Source organism: Crotalus tigris, unplaced genomic scaffold (genome assembly GCF_016545835.1).
Source record: "Crotalus tigris isolate CLP2741 ecotype Arizona unplaced genomic scaffold, ASM1654583v1 scf7180000017639.5415321, whole genome shotgun sequence".
NCBI lineage: Eukaryota > Metazoa > Chordata > Lepidosauria > Squamata > Viperidae > Crotalus > Crotalus tigris.
In genome coordinates, this window is record NW_024096532.1 from 4,051,862 (window position 1) to 4,077,046 (window position 25,185).

The window sequence follows — 25,185 nt, forward strand, 5'->3', positions numbered from 1 at the left end:
CTTTTAAAGTGTCTAAATTTTCTAGAAATGATCAGTGCAGAATCCCATTATACACGTGTTTCCTTGTCCCAGCACTTTTAAGACATATAATAATAAAGGTACCCACACATTATTCTTCCCAATTTCTTTCCCGTCTAACATTTTCCTGCCGTTGGGGGTGTGTGATTTCAGTCTTCTAGGTCCCGCCCCTTCTGCCTCCAACTCCGCCCTTTCCTTCCACCCTGTGAAACTGAGTCACTGCTGCTAATTTAATTCCTCTGCTTCATTCCAAGGATTCCAGAGGAAAACTGTCACCTTTCCAAAATACCACGAAGGCCTGTTGCTTCTTTGCGTACACTACCGCATCTTAGATCTTTTTTTCCAATCCTAATGAGTGGGCAGGAACTTCTTGGAGGAGCCAAAATTAACCCTGTTAGTGGAACGCTTCATATTCTCTCTCACTCTTTTTTTTCTCCCTTGCCCTCCACAACCTTTTTTTAAAATAAAGCAAAGTTCAGAGAAAGTTTTTCCTTTCCTTTCCCCCTTTTCTCCTCCAGTAGCACACACAAAACCAAGCTCTTGAGTGTCTTCTGAAAGTAAGTAAGACTCTTTTCCCTTCCAATTCATCCTTTTTTTTAAATCAGTGATTAATCAGATTCTTGCTGGGAAAAAGCCTTATTAGAAAAGACACTGATTAAAAAATATGGATTCTGCTGCGGAGGGGGAAAATAACAGTGCAATTAACTTTGTATTTACGGGTGTGTGTGGAGTTAATTTGAATATAAATGCCAGGGGGTGGTGGGCTGGGTTTTTAAGGACATGTATATGTAGAACTGCTGTTTTTATTAATTTATTGGATGTTTCTAAAAACCAGCATTTGTTGCCTAATTATGAGTGCGTGTTTCCAAGAGATTGTTCGCATACACTATGTATTACTTTCGTTCTGTGTTCTTAAGGAGCAGACGGAGACCTCTGTTTGCGTGGAAAAAACGTATTAAGACAGTATGAGAAAGCTTGAAGTAAAGTTGGAGAAAAGGTTCAGTCATTTGTATACATGGATTGTGTACCTGGGAGTTTTTCTTTGTCTGGAGAAAGAGGAGGGAACTGATAATGTTTTGTCTTTAAGCCAAGAGTTCATTAGTCTGAGTGTGCAACAGTGGCGGGTGGAGGAGGGTATGAGTGTGTAACAGTGGCAGGGGGGGAAGGGGGGGTTGGTTGAGCAAACGGGATCTGCTTTGATAGTTTCAATGGAGGGTGTGTAAGTTCCACTGCTGATTACATTTTATTTTGGGAAACTGGGCTGTAATTCAGGAAGGGGTGCATGGGCCCCACTTTACAATCATAGCTGGCACCCAATAAAAATAATAAGAGCAGCAAGAATCATTTTTCTTATTTGTGAGTAGGCATAATGATAAACTTGAGGGGGGTGACGGAGGATAACTAAAACAGTGGGCGTGTCAGAATTCAGGATCATATTAACAAGTTGAAAACTTTTCCAATTGTAAATCATAAGACGAAGCGTTTAAAAAAACAATTCAGTGGAACCGCCAAGAACCTGTAATCTGGATCCATACAGGCTGAAGCAAATGTAATTTATTGCATTCTATGGGAGAAGGAAGTCCAAGTTCAGTTGAAGACATTCTGTTGGGTGTAATTTCCAGGGATTGTATTCTATGCTAGAAGAAAACAATCGGGGAAATGGGGGGGGGAAGGGATCAGCAGTTGCTTTTTAATAGAACTCAGGGATTTATCAATAAGTAAATGTTAAGTTCCATTCCTAGTGATTTTTGTGCACGATTCAGGAGATCTAATCATGTACCTATTTTCTGCCTACTCATTTGTACTTGTAGTTCTGAATAACAGAATTGCCAGCCATCATAGACAAAACCCCATTTTATAGCCAGGAATACTGAGGTTCTAGTAAATGTGCAGATATAGGTCAATAGCCTTTCTATTGCTGCCTTGTTAAACCTCAGGGGTTGGCAAACATTGACAATATACAATAAATCATCTTTGAGGTCTACTGGTAGATCCTGATCTTCCAGTTTGGTATCTTTGTCCGTTCAGTTTCCCCCATGCTGTTCTGACAGATGTTTTCATCACAGTTAGGAAAAGATTTTAGAACAGTCCCTAGAAAGTCTGTTTTTTTTTAATGATGTACCTTGAGTTGATAGCAGGGATTTAAAAAGGGGGGGGGAGTTTCCCAACATTGATTTATTTTGGAATATGGGTAGCATCAGCAACATCTTTGGGATAGTCTCCAAAGTTTATTCTTTACTTTTTTGCAGAGATTAACATAGAATTGTGATTAGGTTGTCATGTCTCATATGTAACATCTCATATGAAGATTGCTAATGTGAGTGTGTAATAGTTGCTTTTAAAGGAGAGAAGGCCTAGTTAACTAACTCTCTCTCTCTCTCTCTCTCTCTGTGTGTGTGTGTGTGTTTGTGTGTGTGTGAAAGAGAGAGAGAGAGATTTGGCTACAGCAGTTTCCATTTGCACAAGACCTTGATGTGACTTGTTCCAAAAACAAACATGACCTTTCACATGGATGCTTATGTTACTCAAATTACAGCATAAAGCCTGGGGCCCATTACTGCTCTGTGGAGGGCACAAGCAGCCTGCTTTTCTTAACTTCCCTTGCAACTGCAGACCATTTCTTAATCTATTAAAAAAAAGAAACCCTCCATAAAGTAAATCAAAACGCTGCAAGTGTCACAATTCTGCATTACAAGTACCTGGAGTGATCTCACCTCTTCACTCATATATTTTCCTGTTCTTTGTTTTATCTTTGTGTGCAGACTTGTTGTAGCAAGAATATATAATTAGGGTGGCAATTGACATCATCTCAGACTGATTGACTAATTTCTATAGTAAAACCCTTCAGCTTTGTGCTGTCACAGCTGGCCAGTACACTCATCTTCTTTGGCAATTACTAGTATAGGTGTATGTTATGATAGCACTTACGGAGCCCAATTTGGCATTGATTTTCTTCCCATTTGTTTTGATATTGTTGCTTTGAAAATATTTATCCATCAAGAAGCAAATTATTGCACCTTTCAGGGTTGCCCCCCCCCTTTTTTTTTCTCTTTGGTAAGCTAAGTGTTTGCCAGGCACCCTTTTTTTGAACTCACTTTTTTTTCTGTGAAGGACATAAAATTACCTTTGATCTCTTTCTATGGTTCATTGCTTCAGAACTAGACCTCTTTCTGAAAATCACTTATGTATTGGTGGTTTTGAGATTGCAAGGATAGAAACAGGAAATCCAATTGAGTGGGAAACACTCCCTGGAAGTGTGAAGTGGAGTTTTGTTGAAGGGACGTCCATCAAAATAATAGCTTTCCTCCCTAACCGTACTTGGAAATTGATTCTCAGAAGCAGGGGGGAAACTTCAGAGCAAAATCAAAACAAATCAGTTGTTTTATCTTCCACAAACCTATGTCCTTGGCCGGGCTTTGAGGAAGCTGGGGGCTGTGATTAATCTTACACCAGGGAAGTGATTTAGTACTTGTAAAATAATCATAATAATGTAAAAAAAAAGTTATTTATCTGTAGCTGTTGGAGCCTTGCGGCTGATGAAGCAAAGGAAACAAGAGGCCCGAATGCTGTGTGTAAAAAGAAAAGGAAAATCCGATCAGAGATGAAAGAACTAACCCCCTTCCTGTCTTTAATGAAAGATATAATCCAGGCTGGAGGGCTCCTTTGTCTTGTGATGAACTGTGCTCCAGAGGTCATCTGAACTGGAGTAACCAAGCAGAGAACTGGGTTTCAACTTGACAAGAAACAGCAAAGGTTGGGAGGGGGGACAAAGAGAAGGTGGGTGGCTCACTCTTTCTTTTTTTGAGGGATCTAGTTTCTCTGGAGGAAGCTTAATTAGTATATGTTGGACTTCCATATGGAAAGGGGAGGGGGGGAATGTGATCTGCTCTTTAGAAAATTGCTTTTCAGATCTGTTTCATTTCCCAGCATGATACTTTCTGAGTGCCAGCCTCAGGGATTATCAAAGAGCCACTGAAGGCTCATTCCTTTTTTGTAGTAATCGGAGTTAGGTTTGATCATTGTTTATTGAATAAACCACAGTTGATTGGTTTTATATTGTGCTAAGCTATCAGCCATGGTTCACAAACACAAACCAATGCTTAATTCACATCTATGCAAAATTCTTGGCACTCATGGATCATCCCAAGCAGTATCGGTAAATTGGAGGTCTTTATGTGGGTGCTCCATTATTGGAGGTTTTTAAGAAGAAATTGGACAACTATTTGTCTGAAATAGTATAGAGTTTCCTGCTTCAGCAGGGGGTTGGACTAGAAGATCTCTAAGGTCCCTTCCAACTCTTATTCTGTTCTATTCTTTTGTTCTAATCCACTTTTTTTTTTTAAAAAAAAAATCTTTTTGGAAGCTTGCCTCTTTAGCACTTGTTTGTTTAACTGGTAAGCAGAATTCTTCCTGCTTCCTTCCGACACCCCTTCCCTATAGAATTATTGTTACACTCCTCAGCACTTTCTGCAGTATAATTTATAGTTTTGGCTGCCCGCTCAGTGTGTGTTAGGAATGCTTTTCCCCAGGGGTATCCACAGATCCACAGAGTGAGGTGAAAAAAAATCAGGATGGCAGCCATAGCAGTGTAATAAGATTTCTGCCTGTTTTATGTGCAAGGATGCATGTAAAGAACAGGTGGGCTTTGTGCTGTGGTGGCTGCTATCCTGACTTTTCTGACTATATGCCCCCTCCCTTAGGGATGTAGGAGAAGTTAAGGAGATCACCCATGCCTTGGTTACCTCCCACTTGAATTACAAGTAGTTCTGTCTTACAACTGTAATGAAGCCTGCCCAATAAAGTCGTCAGCCATGACAGTCATAAAGCGGGTCACCCACGTGACTGACCCAATTTTACGACATTTTTGTGATAGTCACGCTACGGTTCTTAAGCAAACCAGTTGTTTGTTATGGGCCTCTTTTGCTAAAACCCAGAAGTTTTTGCCAGGTTTTGGCAAAAACGTCATTACATGTGGTCATATGACCAGAGGACTGTGCAAACAACCATAAATGCAGGCCAGTTGTCAGGCTCCTGAAATGTCACTTAACCTCATGGGGGGGGGAGCTGTTGGACTTCAGAACGGAGTCATAAGTCTGTCATAACTTCAAATAGTCATTAAGCAAACAGTCGTAACTCAAGGATTACCTGCGCTTCAATGTGCTTTATATGGAGCTACTTTTGAAGATCACTCCTAGTCTGCCCACCCCCAACCTTCTGAATAGCATTTAAAACTTGGCTTCCCCCTGAAATGCTGGCATGGGGTGAGGCAAATGAGAGGATTTAATGTTGGAAGGCTTATTTTGGTGCTAGGTTTTTAATGTTTATGTTTGTAAAAGATTTGTGTATAATGCTGTTGTTTTAATTGTTTGGAATTGGGAGCCACCCAGAATTTGACATAAGATGCGTGGCTATATAAATGTTTTAAAACAGGGGTCTTCAAACTTGGCCCTTTTATGACTTGTGGACTTCAACTCCCAGAATTCCTCAGCCAGGCATGCCAGACTGAGGAATTCTGGGAGTTGAAGACCCCTATTTTAAAGTAAATAAAGTATATTTATTTAGTCTGCATTTGAAGATGCCTTTATCTCAGGGGTTCTCAACCTTAAAGTTGCCAAGGTTGAGAACCCCTGCTTTATCTGATTTGTGATCCAAAGTTCAGTTGCAACTTGATTATACTTTTATTTCCAGGTGTATGCCAGTAAAAGAAGTGTATATAATGGAATACATAACCATCCAAAATGTTTTTGTATAATAATATGAAAATGCATATATTTGCCAATGTTGCTTATATTAGACAAAGTTAAAGCGAAAATGGGAAATTGATAGAGAAACCAAATGGACAAATTTATTTGGCTTTCCAATCCCATTAGATCTCCCTAATCACCCATTAGAGCAGTATTTCTCAATCTAGGCCCCTTTGAAGATGTATGGGCTACCACCAGTTCTGGTTAAGGGAGTCTGGGAGTTGAAGTCCACACATCTTCAAGTGGGCAGGGTTGAGAAACAGAGCATTAGGGGCCTTATTTCCTACAAATCATAACTTTGTGCTAAGTGTAATTCCAGACTACCCTGGTGCAAAACATGGGCAGACTTCAGGCTTTCTATTTATATGTTTCTTGGCTCTATTTATATGTTTCTTGGCTCTCCTGAGGTCAAGAATCTACCAACTTCAGCTAATGATTTGAGTAATACACACTTGGAATAATGTTGATCTCCAAGCCTATGTTTGGCATAAGAATACATTTTCAGAACCAGCACTGAACTGTGTTCCACCATCGAAACCACTTCTGGTTTTCCAACAAACATTATTATATTAAACAGACTAGAATACAGATATCAGCAGTAACTTCTCTCTGTTAAAATAACTAGATGTCAGAAGCTATTATAATCTCCTGAGAGCTATACAAATATCTAACAATAAAGGTCAGTGTAGTTATGGGCTTCTTCTGAGCTAGACTGAAAAAGGCTAGCCTTGCAAGCCAGCCTATCTTACACAGTTGTTATGAAATTATTCAGTTTTTTTTAATATGGCAATTTGACTGTAAGAGTCACAGCAGGATAAAATATGTAGAGCAGAATTTAAATATCTATATTGGATCACACATGAGAATTTAAATTTGTCTGATTTAAAAAAAAAACTTTAACTGCCTCTGAATTTATAGTTACCTCCAGTTTCAACTCTATGGATGTAAAGATATGTCTGAAGATCCTTTTTTGTTGATGACTTTAGAACTGATTATTTAGTTATTTCAATATCTATCCTTATTGCTCATTCATATACTGATCAGGTGGTCTTCACGATGGGCTCAACCTGCAGCTGACTTTGGAGATAATCTGAAACTGCAGTTAGTATTAAGCATAGCACCAAGATTATTGGCAGTATGATATGTATATTAAAGTTATTGCATCATTTGTTGTTAGGCTTCCATGCTGAATTCAAAGAGTTGGACATTCTTTAAAGCAACTCCACAGCATCAGGATATATCAGCCAACACCTGCTTGTGATATACTTCCCTCCAAATTAAATGCAACCCCCACCTTACCACAATTCCCCCCCAAAAGGTTAAAATGCTTTTGTTTTGATACATTTTCAGTCCCAGCTAAGTGTAGGCCAAAATTAATTTTTATTTGGAGATTAAACTTTGCTTTACTTTTTGTGATTGCTTTGCTTTTTGTGGTTATTTTTTGCTGTTATTCAAGTTTACTTAGGATGATTTTGGTTTTCTCTTGGGTGATTTTGTGGGCTGCCCTGAGTCCTTTGTGATTAGGGTGGATTGTAAATATGCTGGGAGGGAGGGAGGGAGGGAGGAAGGAAGGAAGGGAAGGAATTTTTTTATACTAACAGACACCATCTTCCTATTTAAACAAAAATTGTGGGGGAAAAAAGGTTGTCAGCATCTAAATTCCTTGTTGTCTTTCTAAAACAGGAGAACTGAGCCCTTTTTTTCAAGCCTGGCTGGGCTAGAATAAATGATGCCAACTCTTATGAAGGTCCGGCTCTTAGCCCATCTGTAACCCAGTGCTCTCTCTTTCTGTCTGTCTCTCTTCACGTATATCAGCTTTGCAAATATTATGTCTTTTCAGAGCTGCCACACAAAATCATTTATCTCTGATGTTCTTGTCTTTGGACTCTCAAATGATGGTGGAGCAGTTTCATCCTCCCCAACCAGTTCCAAATGTGTGATCAAAGCAATAGTCTTAATAAAACTTGGAGACCCAATTGAGGATGCATGGAGAGCTGGTTTTCAGGTTTTTTTCTACATTCAAGCCTCTATTTTGTCTATGCTGGCTGAGAGTGATAGGATCTGTAATCCAGTGGTAATCCTTTGGAATTCTTGGCCTACAGCCATAACTGAGCTCAAAATTTCTGTTGCTAAGCAAGACAGTTATTAAGCAAATTTTATCCCGTTTTACAACCTTTCTTGCCTCGGTTATTAAGTGAATCACTGCTGTTGTTAAGTTAATAACACGGTTGTTAAGGGAATCTCATTTCCTCACTGACTTTCTTGTCAGAAGTTACAAAAGGTGATCACATGACCCCGGGACACTGTAATTGCCATACCTCCAAATGTTGATCACATGACCTTGGGGATGCTGCAACGGTCGTTAAGTGTGAAAAATGATCCTAAGTCACTTTTTTCAGTGCTGTTATAACTTTGAATGATCACCTAATGAACGGTTGTAAGTCGAGGACTACCTGTAGCTAGAAAACATTAGATTGGAAACATTTCCTTAAATGGACCACTTTCCTTTTTGCTCTTGTTGAATTGGTTTGCGAAGCCTTAACTCAGATTCAACATTTCTTCTGCTTCTTTGGTCCTAGGTATCTCTCCTGGCATTATAGAGCCTGGCAGCTGGGCAAAGGAAGCCAGCCCCTCCAGAGAGATGGGGGATGCTGGGGAAAAGGTTCTGGATAATGATGCCGAAGGGGTGTGGAGCCCAGACATCGAACAGAGTTTCCAGGAGGCCCTGGCAATCTACCCACCCTGTGGGAGGCGCAAAATTATTCTTTCAGACGAGGGAAAGATGTATGGTAGGTAGACATGTGAGCTTCTGCTTCCCTATCCCGAATTTGCATTCCTGCATTGAGAAGGGATGGACTAGATAGAAGACTTCCAAGATCCCTTCCAATCCAATGGTTCCCTATGAAAATGATTGTGGGTACTACAGAATACAATTAAAAAAAAACATGTAGGATTGGGTTCATTTTGAAAACAAGGAACATGATTCTAATCTCTCCAAAAACATAAAGATAAATGCAAAGTCAGCTGGAGATCATATTTGGATGTCATAGTCCTGAATGCAGTGAAACTGTATACAGTGAATCTTCTTGAGGCTCTCATAAAGACAAAACAGAGGGAATTGGCAGCATTTTAGAATTAGAAAGATGTTTCTCAACCTTGGCAACCTTAAGACATGCAGACTTCAACTCCCAGAATTCTCCAGCCGGAGGCTGAGTGAAGTTAGAGCCTAGTACATTTGAATGTGGGTGTGTAGAAATGTGTTGCCTTTGGGGTGCTGGGAGTTTTTGTTGTTTTTAATGATTTTATTGTTATGTGTGTCACTCAGAGTTATGGCACATGACGTGCAGATCTATCTATCCATCCATTCACCCCTCGTTTGTCTGTCTATCTATCTATCCATCCATTCACCCTTTGTCTGTCTATCTATTCATCCATTCACCCCTCGTCTGTCTGTCTGTCTGTCTATCTATCTATCTATCTATCTATCTATCTATCCATTCACCTCTCATCTGTCTGTCTATCTATCTATCTATCTATCTATCTATCTATCTATCTATCTATCTATCCCTAACCCTAAAATCTGGGCACCTAATTATCCAAATGATCCGGAATTTGGGACACCTGACATCCCTCTGGTAATGTAGCCATTTGGTTTACCAACAATGGCATGGCCATACCGAATGACCTGCAAAAGCGTCCCTGTCCCACATGGAGCTCAGAATGGCAGATAATATTTCTGATTTACCAATTGTTTTTCTTATTTTCTCTTTTCCCATTTTTTTTCTTTTGTCTTGCAGGTCGTAATGAGCTCATTGCTCGTTACATCAAGTTGAGGACTGGGAAAACACGGACAAGGAAACAGGTAAACTAGAAGGGTTTGGCAGGGAGTTATAAACCACAAGAAAAAACCTTGAGAGAGTTGGAATGAAATCTGCTGCCTTCTCTTTCAAACCATTTCATGTTTTGTCTCTCTTTGAATCCTTTCTCAGGTCTCCAGTCATATCCAGGTGTTGGCCCGGCGAAAAACGCGAGAGATTCAAGCCAAGCTCAAAGTGAGAGATTTCCCTACCACTTTTGACTAATTCCTACTAAGCTTATACATCTATCTTTCTAAAAGAATGACTCATAATGAATTGGGTGCATGGCTCTGTATCTGATAAAGTATCTAAACTCAGTATGCAAGCAAAATGTCATATTTTGCTAATCTTCTGTACCCACCCATTCCAAGGCAGGTTGAAAGGGTTACAGCAGATAAGGAAAGAGATGGTTTTGGGTGTGTGGGTTTGACTGCATTCCAGTAAATGGACTCTCTAACCTGACAAGGATAGGATGAAGTGTTTGAAATTTGAATTATAATTCTCAGGTAGCAGGGAATAGAATTTAGTGGAAGGCATAATAATTGGGAGAAAAATTTAATTGCAAATCTGGAGTCCTAGTTTTCTTGAGATGATGGGATCTCTTTTGATTTTGTTTAAATTTTTCTGAGGTGATGTAGACTTTTTTTTTTAAAGTGTCTAGGCTGTAAAGATTCTAGATACAGTTCTTGACTGTTTGCTTTAATGAAGGGGTTGAGGCTAGCGATATTAAACCTACCCAACATGACGTGATCTGAGAATACCTAAAGCTAAGCGGGTCTCGGTTTGGTCAGCACATAGATGGGGATCCAATTGTGAACCCAATGTGCAGCACCCTAAATTCCATCATGGAAGAGCTGTCAGATACTGATAGACATGTTAGCACAGCACAATGAAAGAGAAAGCTTAGAGAAAGAGAGTACATGAGTGGAGTCATTTTTTATAATAGAATAACAGAGTTGGGAGGGACCTTGGAGGTCTTCTAGTCCAACCCTTGCTCAGGCAGGAAACCCTACACCATTTCAGACAGATGGTTGTCCCAATCTCTTCTTTTAATCCTTCATGCTCCACATTTTACACGAAGTTGCAGACCAGCAGATGTGAATTCAAAATGGCTGTCATTTTGAATGCCTTTAAGCCTATAATCAAGAGGGCACTGTAACCCACAACAAATTTAAAATACAGTGCCAGGTTTCAAGCACCACGTGGTAATCTTCTAGGTCAGGGTTTTTCAACCTTTTTACCCATTGTACCATTTTTAGGATATGGCAACATCTGAGTACCACCAGACGCCTAGAAAGGTGTCAAAACCTTGATGACCAAAAAAAAAAAGGAAAAAAGTGATAAAGTACAGGTAGTCCTCGACTTACAACAGTTCGCTTAGTGACCGTTCAAAGTTACAATGGCACTGAAAAAAGTGCCCCCCAAGCCACAGCCGAGCAAGTCACCTGCCTGCTTGCCTGGCCGCGCTCTTCCTCCTGTCCGAGGTTTTCATTGTTGTGAGCATTTCTGTTGAGGATTGGCAGCGGGGGTGGGGACGTGTTTGGTTTTTATTCCCACTGTCTGCTGGGTGGTTGCAGCAGGTTTTGGTCACTTCACATGACCCTGGGACATTGTGACCGTCATAAATATGAATCAGTTGCCAAGCATCTGAATGTAAATCACAAGACCCTGGAGAGGCTGCAACATTCCAGCTGATTGGCGCTTCTTCTGGGCTCAGCAGAAGCGCCAGGATCAGTGTTGCTTTCCAGCTGATTGGTGCTTCTTCAGGGCTCAGCAGAAGCACCAGGATCAGTGCTGAGCTCCATCTGGAGCCTGGCGCTGATCCTGGCACTTCCACTGAGCCCTGACAGCCCCAAAGAAGCGCCAATCAGCTGGAAAGCAGCACTGATTCTGGTGCTTCCGCTGAGCCCTGACAGCCCTGCAGCTCCAGCCATCTCTCGCTCATTCCCCTCCCCTGTTACCACTTTTCTAGGATGGTCACGTACCGCCTGCCAGGTGCCAATGTACCACAGGTGGTACCTGTACCACTGGTTGAAAAGCCCTGTTCTAGGTCTGATCAGAGACAAGCATGTATTTAGCTTTTATTTAGTCAGATATAAGAGGTGGATGAGGCTGATAATGAATAGAGGAGTGCTAGGAACAGGGAAGGGAAGGGAAAGGAAGGGAGGCAGGAAGGGAGGGAGGGAGGGAGGAAAGGAAGGAAGGAAGGAAGGAAGGAAGGAAGGAAGGAAGGAAGGAAGGAAGGAAGGAAGGAAGGAAGGAAGGAAGGAAGGAAAACTTCTGGATATCCCAGAATGACACTCCTCATAGGAAGCCCGCTGCAATTTCAATGCATGCAAGGTTTCCTTGGTAGAGTAATCTATGCAGAAAGGGCAACCTGAGTTCATATAGCAAATGAAATGATCTTCTAAAATACAGAACATGTCTTGCTTTCCTGCCTCATTCTGCCACCCAGGATCAAGTAGCAAAGGACAAAGCACTTCAGAGTATGGCAGCCATGTCTTCTGCTCAGCTTGTTTCAGCCGCTATCCTCCAGGAGAAACTAGGCCTGTCGGAAGCTCACTATCCACCCAGCACCACCACCGTAAGCAGATGTGGGGGGGAAAGGCTATGAGCTGGGATTTCTCTGGAGCTCTTTTCAGGGGAACTCTCAAGCTGCAGATTTCAGATTGGAGTTTGTGGCAGTTTAACCCTTGGCTTCCCCTGAAGAATCTTGGAAATTGTGGTTTGGGGAGCTTCCAGGAATTTTCTGCATGTTCTTTCTGAAAGCATTGTCTGAGGGAAGACCAGGTTGTCAAATGATCTGCTTAAGTAGGACATTTGTCTGGTGAAAGAACTCTCTGTTGATTAGTTATATGACTCTCTATAGCAGTGGTTCTCAACCTGTGGGTCGGGACCCCATTTGGGGTCGAACGACCATTTCACGGGGGTCGCCAAACAACGCAGTCCGCCATTTTTCCTCCTTTTCCTTAGCTGTGCTGCTCCCTTTTATTCTATTGGCTTTTGGAATTGTCCAGGCTGTCTCTGCCCTGCTGACCCCGCCAAAAGTCCCATTCTGCAAATGGTGCTGCACCAGTTGAGTAGTCCTCGACTTACGACCGGTTGAGTAGTCCTCGACTTACGACCGGTTGAGTAGTCCTCGACTTACGACCGGTTGGGGTTGCGGCATTAAAAAGGTTGAGAACCACTGCTCTATAGGTAGTCCTTGACTTTAGTTATATGCCTCTACATGTAGTCCTCGACTTACCCCAAAATAGATACTTCTGACCTAGATTCGAAGTTCCGATGCACAGTCCCCCACTGCAGTCACATGATCCTATTTTGAGCGCTTGGCAACCAGCCCATATTTGTTTGCAGCATCCCATGGTCACATGACCATGATTTATGACATTTTTTTGCCGGAATTTGGCATTTACTTCCAGTTTCCAGCACAAAACGCCCAGTGAAGACAATGGGTTTGCTTAAGAACCATGACTTTAATGCTCACCAGAAAAAAATGTTGTTAAATTGGATTGGTCACATGATGACCCACTTAAAGGCTGGCATGACTTATGACTGTAATTCTAGGCTCAATTACAGTCACAAATTGAGGACTACCTGTAGCTGACAAATTGGCATCAAGTTCATCAGAATATTTTTAAGCAAATAGCACATATTTTCTGATGATTTATGCCTGTATCGTAGTAGGTGTACTTTTTTATTTATATAAGAGAATGCTTTTTCTAACAGTATTTGCAATTTATAAAACTTACATACATTTCCTTTAAAAACAAATTGTTGTTACATTGAATTATGGGTGCTGTTTTGGTCAATTAAAGAATATTTCCATATTTGCAAAAGAAGTTTGGTTTGTATTATATAGTATAGGAATGGTATGACTATTTTAAATAGCAATAGCCATAGCACTTAAGACTTACATACTGCTTCACAGTGCTCTACATTCCTCTCTAAGCGGTTTACAGAGTCAGCATATTAACCCCAACAATCCTCATTTTATCAACCTCAGAAGGATGGAAGCTGAGTCAACCTTGAGCCACTGAGAATCAAACTGCTGACAGCCGGCAGAATTAGCCTGCAATACTGCATTCTAGCCACTGCGCCACCACACCTCTCTCTTTCTAAATGTTCTTTCTGATTTCAGCAATCCACAGACTTTTTCCATTTCTGGGCAGGGGATGTAAACCAAGGCCAATCTACTCCAGAGTAAGTTTTGGATTAATCTTTTTGAAACCAACATGTTCATCTCTATCTCTGGAGCATTTTCTATGGAAGTGCTAGATTTCAATTCTTTATGTGTCCTCCCTTTCTTCAGTATCAAGCCCATCCTCCAGCCACCATATCCCATCACACCAATTGCAGCATCACCTGCTGCCCCAGGTAAGCATCATTCCTCTTTCCATCACCCATTTGTTACCTTACAGGTAGTCCTCATAGAATGACTATCTGATTGGCAAGTGTTCCATGTTACAATGGCACTGAACAAGGGGGACTTGCAACAGTTCCTTGTCATTGTGATCATTGTAACATCCACCCAGCCACATGATCATGATTTGGATGCTTGGCAACCAACTTACAGTTACGATGTTGCGGTTTCCCCTGACCACGTGATCACCGTTTGCGACCTTCTCTGCTGTCTTCCAACAAGCAAAGTTGTCAATGGGGAAGCCAGCAGGAGGTCACAAAGAGCAATTCTGTGAATATGGGATGCTGTGATTATGTGGGATTCACCTAACAATAGCAACTGGGATTGCCACAATTGCCATCCTAAGTCAATGCAGTCATGTAATGTCACTCTCTGTAACTTTATTGTTGATGGTCCCAATTACTATCATTAAGAAAGGCTACCTTGTACTACTAAAATGGGAATACGTTCCATTAGCCACAGGTCTTTTTCTCTTGGCTTGTCAGGTTATCCCACCACTCCAGGGAGGGGCTCTTGTCTCCCCACCACAACTACCTCTTGGCCAGGAAGCCATATTGGTACAGAAACACTGCGACTAGTGGAGTTTACTGCTTTTGTGGAGCGGCAGAGTGAACGAGATACGGTAAAACTGGTGCACCTGTGCCCTTCAGTGCTCCCTTGCTGTTCCCATCTGTTGGAATAAACTTGCCTTGAAAAGTTTGAGGAATGGTAAAACTGACTGTAATAAGACTAAAGCTAGAGAAACAATGCTAGGTCCTGCTTGGTGGTGAAACTCGGTGACCTATTTGGGATAGTAACAGTCTTTCTAGCAAATGCTCCAGAGTTATTAAGAGAATAATGAGGAAAAAAAAGTTCTTTACTTCATCCAGGAAAGACAGGATAAACAGAGTAGAGTTCTTGGAGGAAGGATAGGTTATCTCAATCAGTTGGAATGGATTGGGAATAAAAGTAAAACAACCAGATGAAGTAAAGATAGAATTTAAACTTTAAGATGCTAGCAGGCCGATTACCATCTGGAAGTCAAGCCTGAAAAATTGTATGGGGTAAAACCTAATTGTCTGAATGTTTGGAATTAAAGTTTGGAATGAAAAATGTTAGCTCTAAGTAATAATAGGTAAATGTGTTTATATTTTATGCTAAGCATCATTTGCTTAACCATGATTTATCAAATACATCATAAATAGTTGGTTTCACCCAACATATTAAGGCAATGTTTCTCTAACACCAATAACTTGGAGACATCTGGACTTCAACTCCTAGAATTCCACATTGGCTAGGGCAGGGGTAGGGAGTTCTGGGAGCTGAAGTCCACATATCCTCAAGCTGCTGAGAAACTCTGCACTAAGATCTGAAAACATGGATTTCAAACAAAAATGGCTGGATTCATACATACATACATACATACATACATATATGAAAACTTAACTGTAAAAAAATTATCTGAAAAAAAACATACCTTTCACCTATCTCATGACCACTTAATTACATTGGAAGTTCAATCCAGGATGTCTGAGGAGTTCCAAGTTGGAAAGGCTATGCCTATTAATGACAGTATGTCAGGTAGATGCCATTGTATGCAAATCTTGAAATTGCTGAGTGACCGTGTATAAAGTCTGCCATACATCAGGATAGTCCCAATCTTGCAATAGCCTAATGCTCTACTGTCACCAATAAATAGCATCCTTGTTCTCCACTGCATCTTTGTATTCAGAGGGGACACACTTTTTGGTAGGATTTGCCTGCCTCTCAGCAAGTTCCTGAGAGCTCCAGAAAACAATTTGTGAGGTAATGCAGGTTATGTTCATTTGACAGCTCTGACTTGGCTTTCTCTTCTTCATAGCGTAAGCAGCAGCATCGTTTTGTTCACATTGACCCAACACCCACCTCTGAGTCAGCTCTGGAGATGGTGGACGTACGCCAGATCTATGATAAGTTTCCAGAGAAGGGAGGTGGACTGCGAGATTTGTATGATCAAGGGCCTCCTCATGCTTTCTTCTTGGTTAAATTCTGGGTAAAAATTCTTTTACTCATTGAATCCCCAAATCAGGGTTCTTCAAACTTGGCCCTTTTATGACTTGTGGACTTCAGTTCCCAGACTTCCTCAGCCAGTGTGCCTGGCTGAGGAATTCTGGGAGCTGAAGTCCACAAGTCATATACCCCAAATCATCAGGAATGCAAGCAGGCTGTGCTGGGAAACAGATTTATGATCACTGCTCATATGAAACTGTGTTTTGTTGATATCAGTAACCAGATTGCAGGGATCAGTGGATAGATTTGGAGTGGAGTCCACAAAACTAACCTGATGTATTCCAGATGCTTAGCAATCTGAATCCCATCTGCTCTAATTAGTATGGCTAGTGGCAAGGACTTGTAGGAGTTGTAGTTCAAACATTTGCAAGTTGCTTATCCATGTTTCAGATGTTCAGAGCTGGTAATTGAGATATATATGGTAGGTAGACCACATTCGAGCCCAAATTTCTGCTGCTAAGCGTGACAGATGTTAAGTGAATTTTGCCCCATTTTACGACCTTTCTTGCCACAATTGTTAAGTGAATCACCGCAATTGTTAAAATTAGTAACACAGTTGTTAAGTAAATCCAGCTTCCCCACTGACTTTGCTTGTCAGGAGGCCACAAAAGGGAATCACATGACCTCAGGACATTGCAACTGTCATAAATATGAGTCAGTTGCCAAGCATCTGAATCTTGGTCACATGACGATGGAGATGGTTGTAAGCATGAAGAACAGTTATAAATCACTTTTTTGCAGTGCCGTAGTAACTTTCAATGGTCACTTAATGAACTGTAGTAAGTCAAGGACCACCTACATCTGAAAACAGTCATCCCACATCTCTCAAAATGGCTTGCTGCAACACGCACATATATTTGTTGGTTAGCAGCAGCAGTCAAGTCATTCTCAAGACTGAGTTTAAAACTAAGCTAATGAATTAAACAGCTCCTTGTTGGTGTGTGACCTCAGTACAAATCCCTTTTCAATTATGAAAAGTGGCAATCCTCAAGTCTCACTCTCTCACAGCTAGTAAATTAGAAACAGGGAGGTTTTATCAATATAACTGTTGCAGAGATATTTGGATTCTAACCCTGTGTAATTAAAAGTCACCTTAAATAGCTTTATATCAAGAACAAATATTAGAACTGTTGGATGCATTAAAACTTTATATTGCCTGCCCAGCCACATACTTCCGCTTGCACCATAAAGTGCTCCAAAAAGTGCTCCAAGTCACATCTTCATGTTCAAAATAATGTCATTATTTTTAAAATCAACAAAAGCTGAATGTAGTAGTGTTAGGTATTTATCATTTGTGCTAAATACAAATCAAAAATAATTATTATTCCTTTATTTACGCTTTATTTGGATTCTGGGATATATGCTGTCCGTAGTCCGAAATTCCATATAAATAGTCTTCAACTTACAACCATCTGTTTATGGATAGATGATAGATAGATAGATAGATAGATAGATAGATAGATAGATAGATAGATAGATAGATAGATAGATAGATAACCTTTAATTTCATTTTTTTTTACAATGGCTCACATTAAAAATGAAATTTAGTTGCTTGCTCTCAAGTACACACATACATAACACACATTTAAACATAATATAAACAACATACGTATAGACCTTACATATAAGTAACATATAAGTATTAATCACTGTTCATCTTGAATACATAACGGAAGGAGAAAGCTTGAGAGTTCACAAGGTTAACACTGTATTGGAACGAAACTGTGACCGAATCTGGATGTTCTGCTTTGGATACCATGGAGCCTCCTCCCAGAAGGTAACAAGGAAAACAGGTTGTGAAGAGGATGTGTGGTGTCCCAGACAATATTGACTGTTCATAGATACAACAGCACTGAAAAAAGGGATTTATGACCCATTTTCAGCTGACCCTTACGACAATTGCAGCATCTCCATGGTCATGTGATCAAAATTTAGATGCTTGGTAACTGACAGTTATGACCATTGCAGTATCCCAGGATCATTTGATTGCCATTTGTGACCTTCCTAGCCAGCTTTTGACAAACAAAATCAATGGAGAAAGCTGGATTGTGAGTTATGTAACTGCAATGATTCACTTAACAAAACTTGCAGAAACGATTGTAAAATTGGGCATGACTCACTGAACAACCTCTTTGCTTAGCAACAGAAATTCTGGTCCCAATTGTGGTTGTAAATTGAGGATTACCTATATATTCTAGGAAAATTATAAGCAGGGCCATTGAGATGAGCAATTTCTTTTTCTTTGCTGTTTGCTCCCAGCTTCTGAAATAAATAGATGCGTTGTTTAATAACTGGGGATGCCATTTCACTACTCTAGAGCAGGAGTCCCCAATCTCTAGGCTGCGGCCCATTCCCGTGTCGTGACCTATTCAGAATTGGGTCGTGCGAGTGGCTGGCTGGAGCGCACACACATGTAGCTCGAGTTCTGCAAGTAGTGAGCTTGCCCCTTTTCTCAAGTTCGATCTGCGCGCGTGCATGCCAGTTCGCCACTCGTGTAAGTCGAGCTGCACGCACGTGTGCACACTGGCCAATTGCTCGCATGGCCCAGTTCCCCTCTCTTCCCCCCCCCAGCTGGGCTGCCATGCCACAAAGGTGGACTGCTGTTCTAGAGAATAACACTCACTAATCTTTATCCCACCCTTGCATCAGTCATTAAAAACACTTCTGATTGTTTTCCAATCTCTTGCTCTAGGCTGACCTAAGCTTTTCCCTCCTTGAAAAAGAACCTGGAGGCACAGGAGGGATCTTCTATGGGGTGAGCAGCCGATACGAGGGCCCACGGGCTCTGACTCTCAGTTGCACCTCCAAAGTCTGCTCGTTTGGCAAACAGGTGGTGGAAAAACTGGAGGTGGGTGTGGTGAGGGAGGAGTTATGAGACTGAGGGCAGAGATGAGGGTGGCCATGCTGGGTCAAGCCAGGGTGGGATGTGGGGAGCAGAGTGTTGTAAATTTATGGCTAAGAAACCCAGTCATAGAATTTAAAGATTGTTGCATGCAACCATGCTAAAAAGCGGCCTTGTTCCAAGTTTGACTACAGTATTTGGCCTGTTAGCACAGCATTATCCAGCCTTGGCAACACTGACATTCTCCAGTAGAAAAATTGAAGGAGATAGGCAGTATTGTCAAAGTCTGGAATATCTTATCCGATTCAGTTGTTTCAGCTACTAACTTTCACATTTTTAATTCTAATCAACTTCTGTGGATCTCATCCCATATTTAAGAGGTTCCTAAGGGGGCATGCGTATATGCACTACCGTGCCTATCATCCTTGTCACTAATTTCATTTTATTTTATTTTTTCATTTTGCTCGTTCGAATTTGTAATTTTTGTTTGACAAATAAATAAAATTAAAATAAAATAAATAGACAGGGAAAGAAGGGATTTTCTCTCTGTGTTCATTGGCTAGAGGCAGAATCTAAAGTAGCACTTTACAGGTTTTTGGAATCTGACTTCCAGTATTGGCAAAATGAATTGCAGTCTGGAGGGACCACACAAAGTTCCATCTTGCCTGATCTTAGAAGATAAAGAGAGAGGGAAATAATCAATAGGAGAAAGGTCACTGGGAAATCTTCTGAGGATCTCCTTGTTATTCCTTTTGGCTTCCTCGGTCCTTCTCGAGACAAGGGAAACTTCAGGATTCTCAGTACAGAGACCAAAACTATGACTACTTTTCACGCTGTGAATGTCTTGGTCTAGACCAGGCATAGCATAACTGACTCAGATATTCTGGGAGTTGAAGTCCGTGAGTCATAAAAGAGCCGAGGATGCCTACCCCTGGCCTAGGCTGGTCTTTCTAACTCGTGTGCTCTTTACTTGTACTGGAGTTGAATTCCCATAATCCCCCAGACAGCAAGACTATAATCCGTAGTGGTTGCTGACTTTAGGGTATCATAGTTAAACCAGAACTGGTATTGAATATGACTTCTACATAATAATCTCTTTTTGCATCATAAGCAACTAAAATCCCAGGAATAGATTCGTTTGGGGTTTGGGCAAGAAAGGCTTTCAGAGCAAAGGCATTGCTTTAAAAAAAACTAAGCTCAAAACCCACTAACTATTAAGAGTTTTAGGCCTTATATGTATGCAGGTATATTGAACTCCAGGAGTATAATGCAGAACAAATTTGCAATTGGCCTTTATGTTACAGATTATTTTTCAGCAGAAAACTACCACATCAAGAACTGGATGGGCCAAAATCTTTTCCCTTAGTGTGCTAGATTTTTTTAAAATCTACAGATATTAGTGTAGTGTTTCTCAAATTTGGCCATATTCAGATGTGTGGACTCCAACTCCCAAAATGCTCTAGTCAGCATTACCAATTCCGGTAGTTGAAGTCCATACATCTTGCCAAGAAACACGAAATCAGATTTTTAATGTCGTTTGCCTGTAGAAGCAAAAGGTTTGGGCTTCATAAAATTAGGCTTGGGAAAGTAAAGTTGAAGTGATTTAAGACAGTGATGGAAAAATCTGGATGAGAAACAGGCAAAAGAACTGGGGAAGGTGGGTGTTATTGTTTTTTTTTTAAAGTGTTCCTGTTATCAATGAAATTTGCCTGTATTTGTTTTTCATTTAGAATAATAAATCTCATGTTACTTTTGTAAAATATACCAGTTTTGGAAGTAGTGGTTAAGATGTTGGCCTAGAAACCAGGAGATTGTGAGTTCTTGTCTGACATTAGGTACAAAAGCCAGCTAGATAATTTTGGGCCAATCAGCAGGAGACTAATCCCACCTTAGGCACAAAAGCCTGCTGGATAATATGGGGCCAATCTCCAGGAGTCTGGGAGTTCTAGTCCCACCTTAGACATGAAAGCCGGCTGGGAGATTTTGCAACAGTCATTCCCTCTCAGCCTAGCCCACTTCACAGGGTTGTTTTGTGGAGAAAACAGGAGGAGGAAAGAGTGTTATATATATTCGCTGGCTTGAAATACTTATACCTAAAAGTAATAATGATGGGATAAAAAATTTTTTTTAAAAAAAATAAATTGATTGCTAAAAGTACACATGTATGGTTGTAAGTTTGGGGCTTCTGTCTGATCTGTCTTACTTTCCGATTATCTGTTCCACTTGATTCCCCAGACAGCCGAGCCCCCTCACTGGGAAGATGGCCGCTTTGTTTTCCGTATGCAACGTTCGCCACTCTGCGAGTACCTCATTAATTTTATTCGCAAACTACAAACATTGCCAGAAAAACCAATGATGGATAGCGTGCTTGAAAATTTCACTATCCTGCAGGTATTTAATAGGGAAAGAAATTAAGGGGAGGGTGAGAAAGAACTTTAAGTCAAAACTATACTTCCATAGGGAAACAATGTGGAGACAGAAAATTTTGCCCAAACTTCAGTTTTACTTCAGTTTCTAATTCTCGATGGGCTTAATTCAATGTTTCTCTACCTTGCTAACTTTATGACATATGATGGCTGGGGAATTCTGAGAGTTGAAGTCCACTTCTTAAAGTTGCCAAGGTTGAGAAACACCAACTTAGTGTAAAACTTTTTACAAAATTGCTACGGCCTCTTTGAGAGCCTTGTTTAAGCATGAAACAAAAGTTAGTTATGCTGGTTCCTTCTCTGGGAGTGCCAGGCAAGTTAAACCTGGTCCAGAACCTCTTCTCCTGTTGATTTTTATGGAGTACTATTTGATTATCTGATCCCTTCTTTCCCAAGCATCTCAAAATGAGTAAGGTGCAATTAAGGCTACATCTGGGACATTTAATCAATTAAATAGTGAGAATAGTCATTAAATGTTTTGTTTTTTTAAATATGTCCCTGACTTAATTGAGCAGATAAAAAGATATTTTATATGCTTATATAAGAACCTCAAATTGTCAGTTTCATTTACTGCCCGAGAAGCATCCTGGGTTGAAAATCCCAAAGGTGCTTTTTCAGGAGGCAACTGGACTTTCTTGTTTTTCTTTGAAGACGTTTCGCTTCTCATCCAAAAAGCTTCTTCAGCTCTGACTAGATGGTCTTCAAAAGAAAAAAAAGAAAAACAATGAAGAAGCTTCTTGGATGAGAAGCGAAACGTCTTCAAAGAAAAACAAGAGAGTCCAGTTGCCTCGTGAAAAAGCATCTTTGGGATAACTACCGGTAAGACCTGGATAACTGAGAATCTCCATAGACACCTGGGTTGAGAAGGTAGTGCCTTTTTAAGGTTGTGCTGCCTGCTGTGATTCACAAATGCATCGTTGAAAATATCAATTTCCAGCCTTTTTTATATGACTTTCTCCATCATCATTGAAAGTGTTGGTGAGAACTGTCACATAAAGATTCAGCAACATGATCCTCCCAAGGATGCCTGGAGGATTACTAATTTATATTTTATAAATTGAAATCACAAGATCACCAATATGTAAGATACCTCCCCAAATTCAGTGAGATTTGGTAACATTGAGATGCTAAAATGTGCATTTTCAATATGTTTTATTTTAATGTTGGTAACTGCACCAGGTTCCACCTGGAAGAATCTAGAAGACAGTAAGTGGTCCCAGGAACAATGGATCCCAAAGCATATCCTCTAGAATGGTCATATTTATGTATAATACACTTAGTTTTAATTGGTTAATAGTTAATAAATTGGTTAATAGTTAATAAAATACAGGTAGTCCTCAACTTACAACAGTTGTTTAGTGACCATTCAAAATTACAGCAGCATTGAAAAAAGTGATTTCTGGCCATTTTTCATACTTACGACCGTTATAACATCCCCGTGGACATGTGATCTAAATTTGGATGCTTGGCAACTGGCTCATATTTATGATGGTTGTGGTATCCTGGGTTCATGTGAACAACTTTTGTGACCTTCTGACAAACAAAGTCAATGGGGAAGCAGGATTCACTTAACAACCATGTTACTAACTTAAACAACTGCAGTGATTCATTTTCTATTGCTAGAAACATCGTAAAATGGAGCAAAGCTCACTTAACAAATGTCTCAACATAAATTTTGGGCTCAATTGTGGTCCACTATCTGTAGTGGAATGCTACAATGCATCAACTAATTAGGAAAGACACGTTACAGAAGGGGAAGGAAATGCCAAGATTAGCCCCACAATTAAGTAGGGTTTCAGTGGCTACTCCCTACCATAAAAGAGCTGATTGAGGAGGTACCAGAAACCTTGACATTATAAGTAGTCCTCATTTTACAAACACCACTAAGCCTAACATTTTTGTGGCTAAGCAAAGCAGTTGTTAAGTGAGTTTTGCTTTGTTTTACAACCTTTTTTAACATGGTTAAGTGAATCATGCATGCATTAATCTGGTTTCCCCCATAGGCTTTGCTTGTCGGAAGCTATCTGGGAAAGTTACAGACAGTGACCACATGACCATAGAATAGTGCAACTGTCATAAGTACATGCCAGTTGCCAAGCACCCAAATTTTGATCACATGACCATGGGGATGCTACAATGGGCGTAAGTGTGAAAACGGATAAGTTACTTTTTTTCAGTGCCATTATAACTTCAAACGGTCACTAAAGAAATGGTTGTAAGTCGAGGATTACCTGTATTTCTTCTATTGTGTTAATTTCCCTGGAAAGGGGGTTAGGAGGTTAAATGCATCTGCTCTGTGTTACGGGTTGATTTGCTTCATGAGCCAACTAGGGATCTCTGCCAATAAAAACTGTTATTCTCGTTTCCAAACAGGTTTTGCGAGATCAAGAAACTCAGGAATTGCTACTGTGTGTGGCCTTTGTGTTTGAAGTGTCTGCAAGCGAACGGGGAGCACAGCATCACATCTATCAGCTAGGCCGGGACTGAGAAATGGTTTTTCACCACGTTCAATAAATAAACCCCAACCAAACTGGCCATCTTCCTCTTATCCCATCACATCCTAGTGGCTGGCAGAACTGATGGCTGAATTGCCAGAAAAACTGCTGACCTCATTCATACTAACTTTTGAGTTTACCAATGGATAATTTTCTCTGTTTGATGAACACAAAATCCGAGCATTAGACCTAAACCCTTAAAAGGCATGTGAACTCATTGCTCAGTAGACCATCTTTCAGCTGGCATGGCGTGATAGTAACCATGGTCCTTTGAATAGGTGTACTTCTGGAAGAATACTCTTGGGTCTGGTGATCTCCAGCCTGTTGAGGGCAATAGTCAACCTCAACTCCATTTGTATCCTTCCAGTTCTTCTCTGACAACATCTCATGTGATTGCTTCTCTGGGCTCTAACACTCCGCTGTAAGAAGAAATGGTATTTCTTAGCACTCCTGTTTTGAAAGACAATCAGGCTTCGATGTACATTATAACTTAATTCTCACAAATTGCTGAAGAGTGAACCCATTGCTACATTATTATGTCAGGCTCTAAGACAGTGGTTCTCAACCTGTGGGTCGGGACCCCATTTGGGGTCGAACGACCATTTCACGGGGGTCGCCAAACAAGGCTGTCCGCCATTTTTCCCTTTTCTTTGGCCACGCCCCTGGCACCCGGTGATGTATAAGTGGTTGGGGGGTCACCACAACTTGGGGAACTGTATTATGGGGTCGCGGCATTAGAAAGGTTGAGAACCACTGCTCTAAGAAAAAGGTTTATACCAGGAGTGCATAACCTGATGCTCCCAATTCACATGTCATTCCCCAGATCCCTTTAAGAGTCCACCTAACTGAAGGGTTTAATGTGATCAAGTTGAAGACTGTATTTACATTGGCAGTAATGATATTAAGGTTTAATACAACTTTTAAGTCAAATTTGAATTCTTGTCCGCTGTTGATCTCCTTTGACTTACAACTACTCGTTTAGTGACCATTTGAAGTTACAGTAGCACTCAGACTAACAACCATTCCTTGCACTTAGGACATCACAGCACCCACATGATCAAAATTTGGGTGCTTTGCAACCGGCATATATTTATGATGGTTTTAGCATTCAGGAATCATGTGATTGCTTTGTTCACATGATTCCCAAATGTTAAAACCATCATAAATACATGCCAGTTGCCAAGCATCCAAATTTTGATCACATGATCGTGTGGGTGCTGTATTTTTCTATTACATATTATAAACTAATAAAATAATAATAACAAAGGAGCCATGTGATTGCCATGTGTGACTTTCCCAGCTGGTTTCTGACAAGCCCAATCAATGGGAGAAGCCAGATTCCCTTAAAAACC

General features: G+C 40.6%; 1 protein-coding gene across 3 annotated transcripts; it reads left to right on the forward strand.

The window, feature by feature from the left end:
- Nucleotides 1–229: 229 nt before the first annotated feature.
- Nucleotides 230–24,769, forward strand: TEAD2 (TEA domain transcription factor 2). Of its 3 annotated transcripts, none has more exons than XM_039335249.1 (12): nt 230–575; nt 8,342–8,551; nt 9,560–9,624; nt 9,752–9,814; nt 12,075–12,203; nt 13,761–13,822; nt 13,932–13,996; nt 14,528–14,664; nt 15,883–16,053; nt 18,763–18,918; nt 21,148–21,303; nt 23,712–24,769. In XM_039335249.1, exons 2-12 carry the CDS (start codon nt 8,404–8,406, stop codon nt 23,823–23,825), a joined length of 1,266 nt encoding a protein of 421 aa, XP_039191183.1. In that variant the 5' UTR covers nt 230–575; nt 8,342–8,403; the 3' UTR covers nt 23,826–24,769. The 3 variants fall into 3 exon arrangements, with proteins under 3 accessions (XP_039191183.1, XP_039191184.1, XP_039191185.1); XM_039335250.1 differs by having other exon boundaries at nt 18,763–18,825; XM_039335251.1 differs by lacking the exon at nt 15,883–16,053.
- The last annotated feature ends 416 nt before the right edge of the window (nt 24,770–25,185 follow it).

Coding starts and splice junctions, on each gene's coding strand:
- TEAD2 (XM_039335249.1), top strand. CDS start 8,404: ATGGGGGATGCTGGGGAAAAGGTTCTGGATAATGATGCCGAAGGGGTG. Junction 9,625..9,751: donor AAACACGGACAAGGAAACAG/GTAAACTAGAAG, acceptor ATCCTTTCTCAG/GTCTCCAGTCATATCCAGGT. Junction 13,997..14,527: donor AGCATCACCTGCTGCCCCAG/GTAAGCATCATT, acceptor TTGGCTTGTCAG/GTTATCCCACCACTCCAGGG.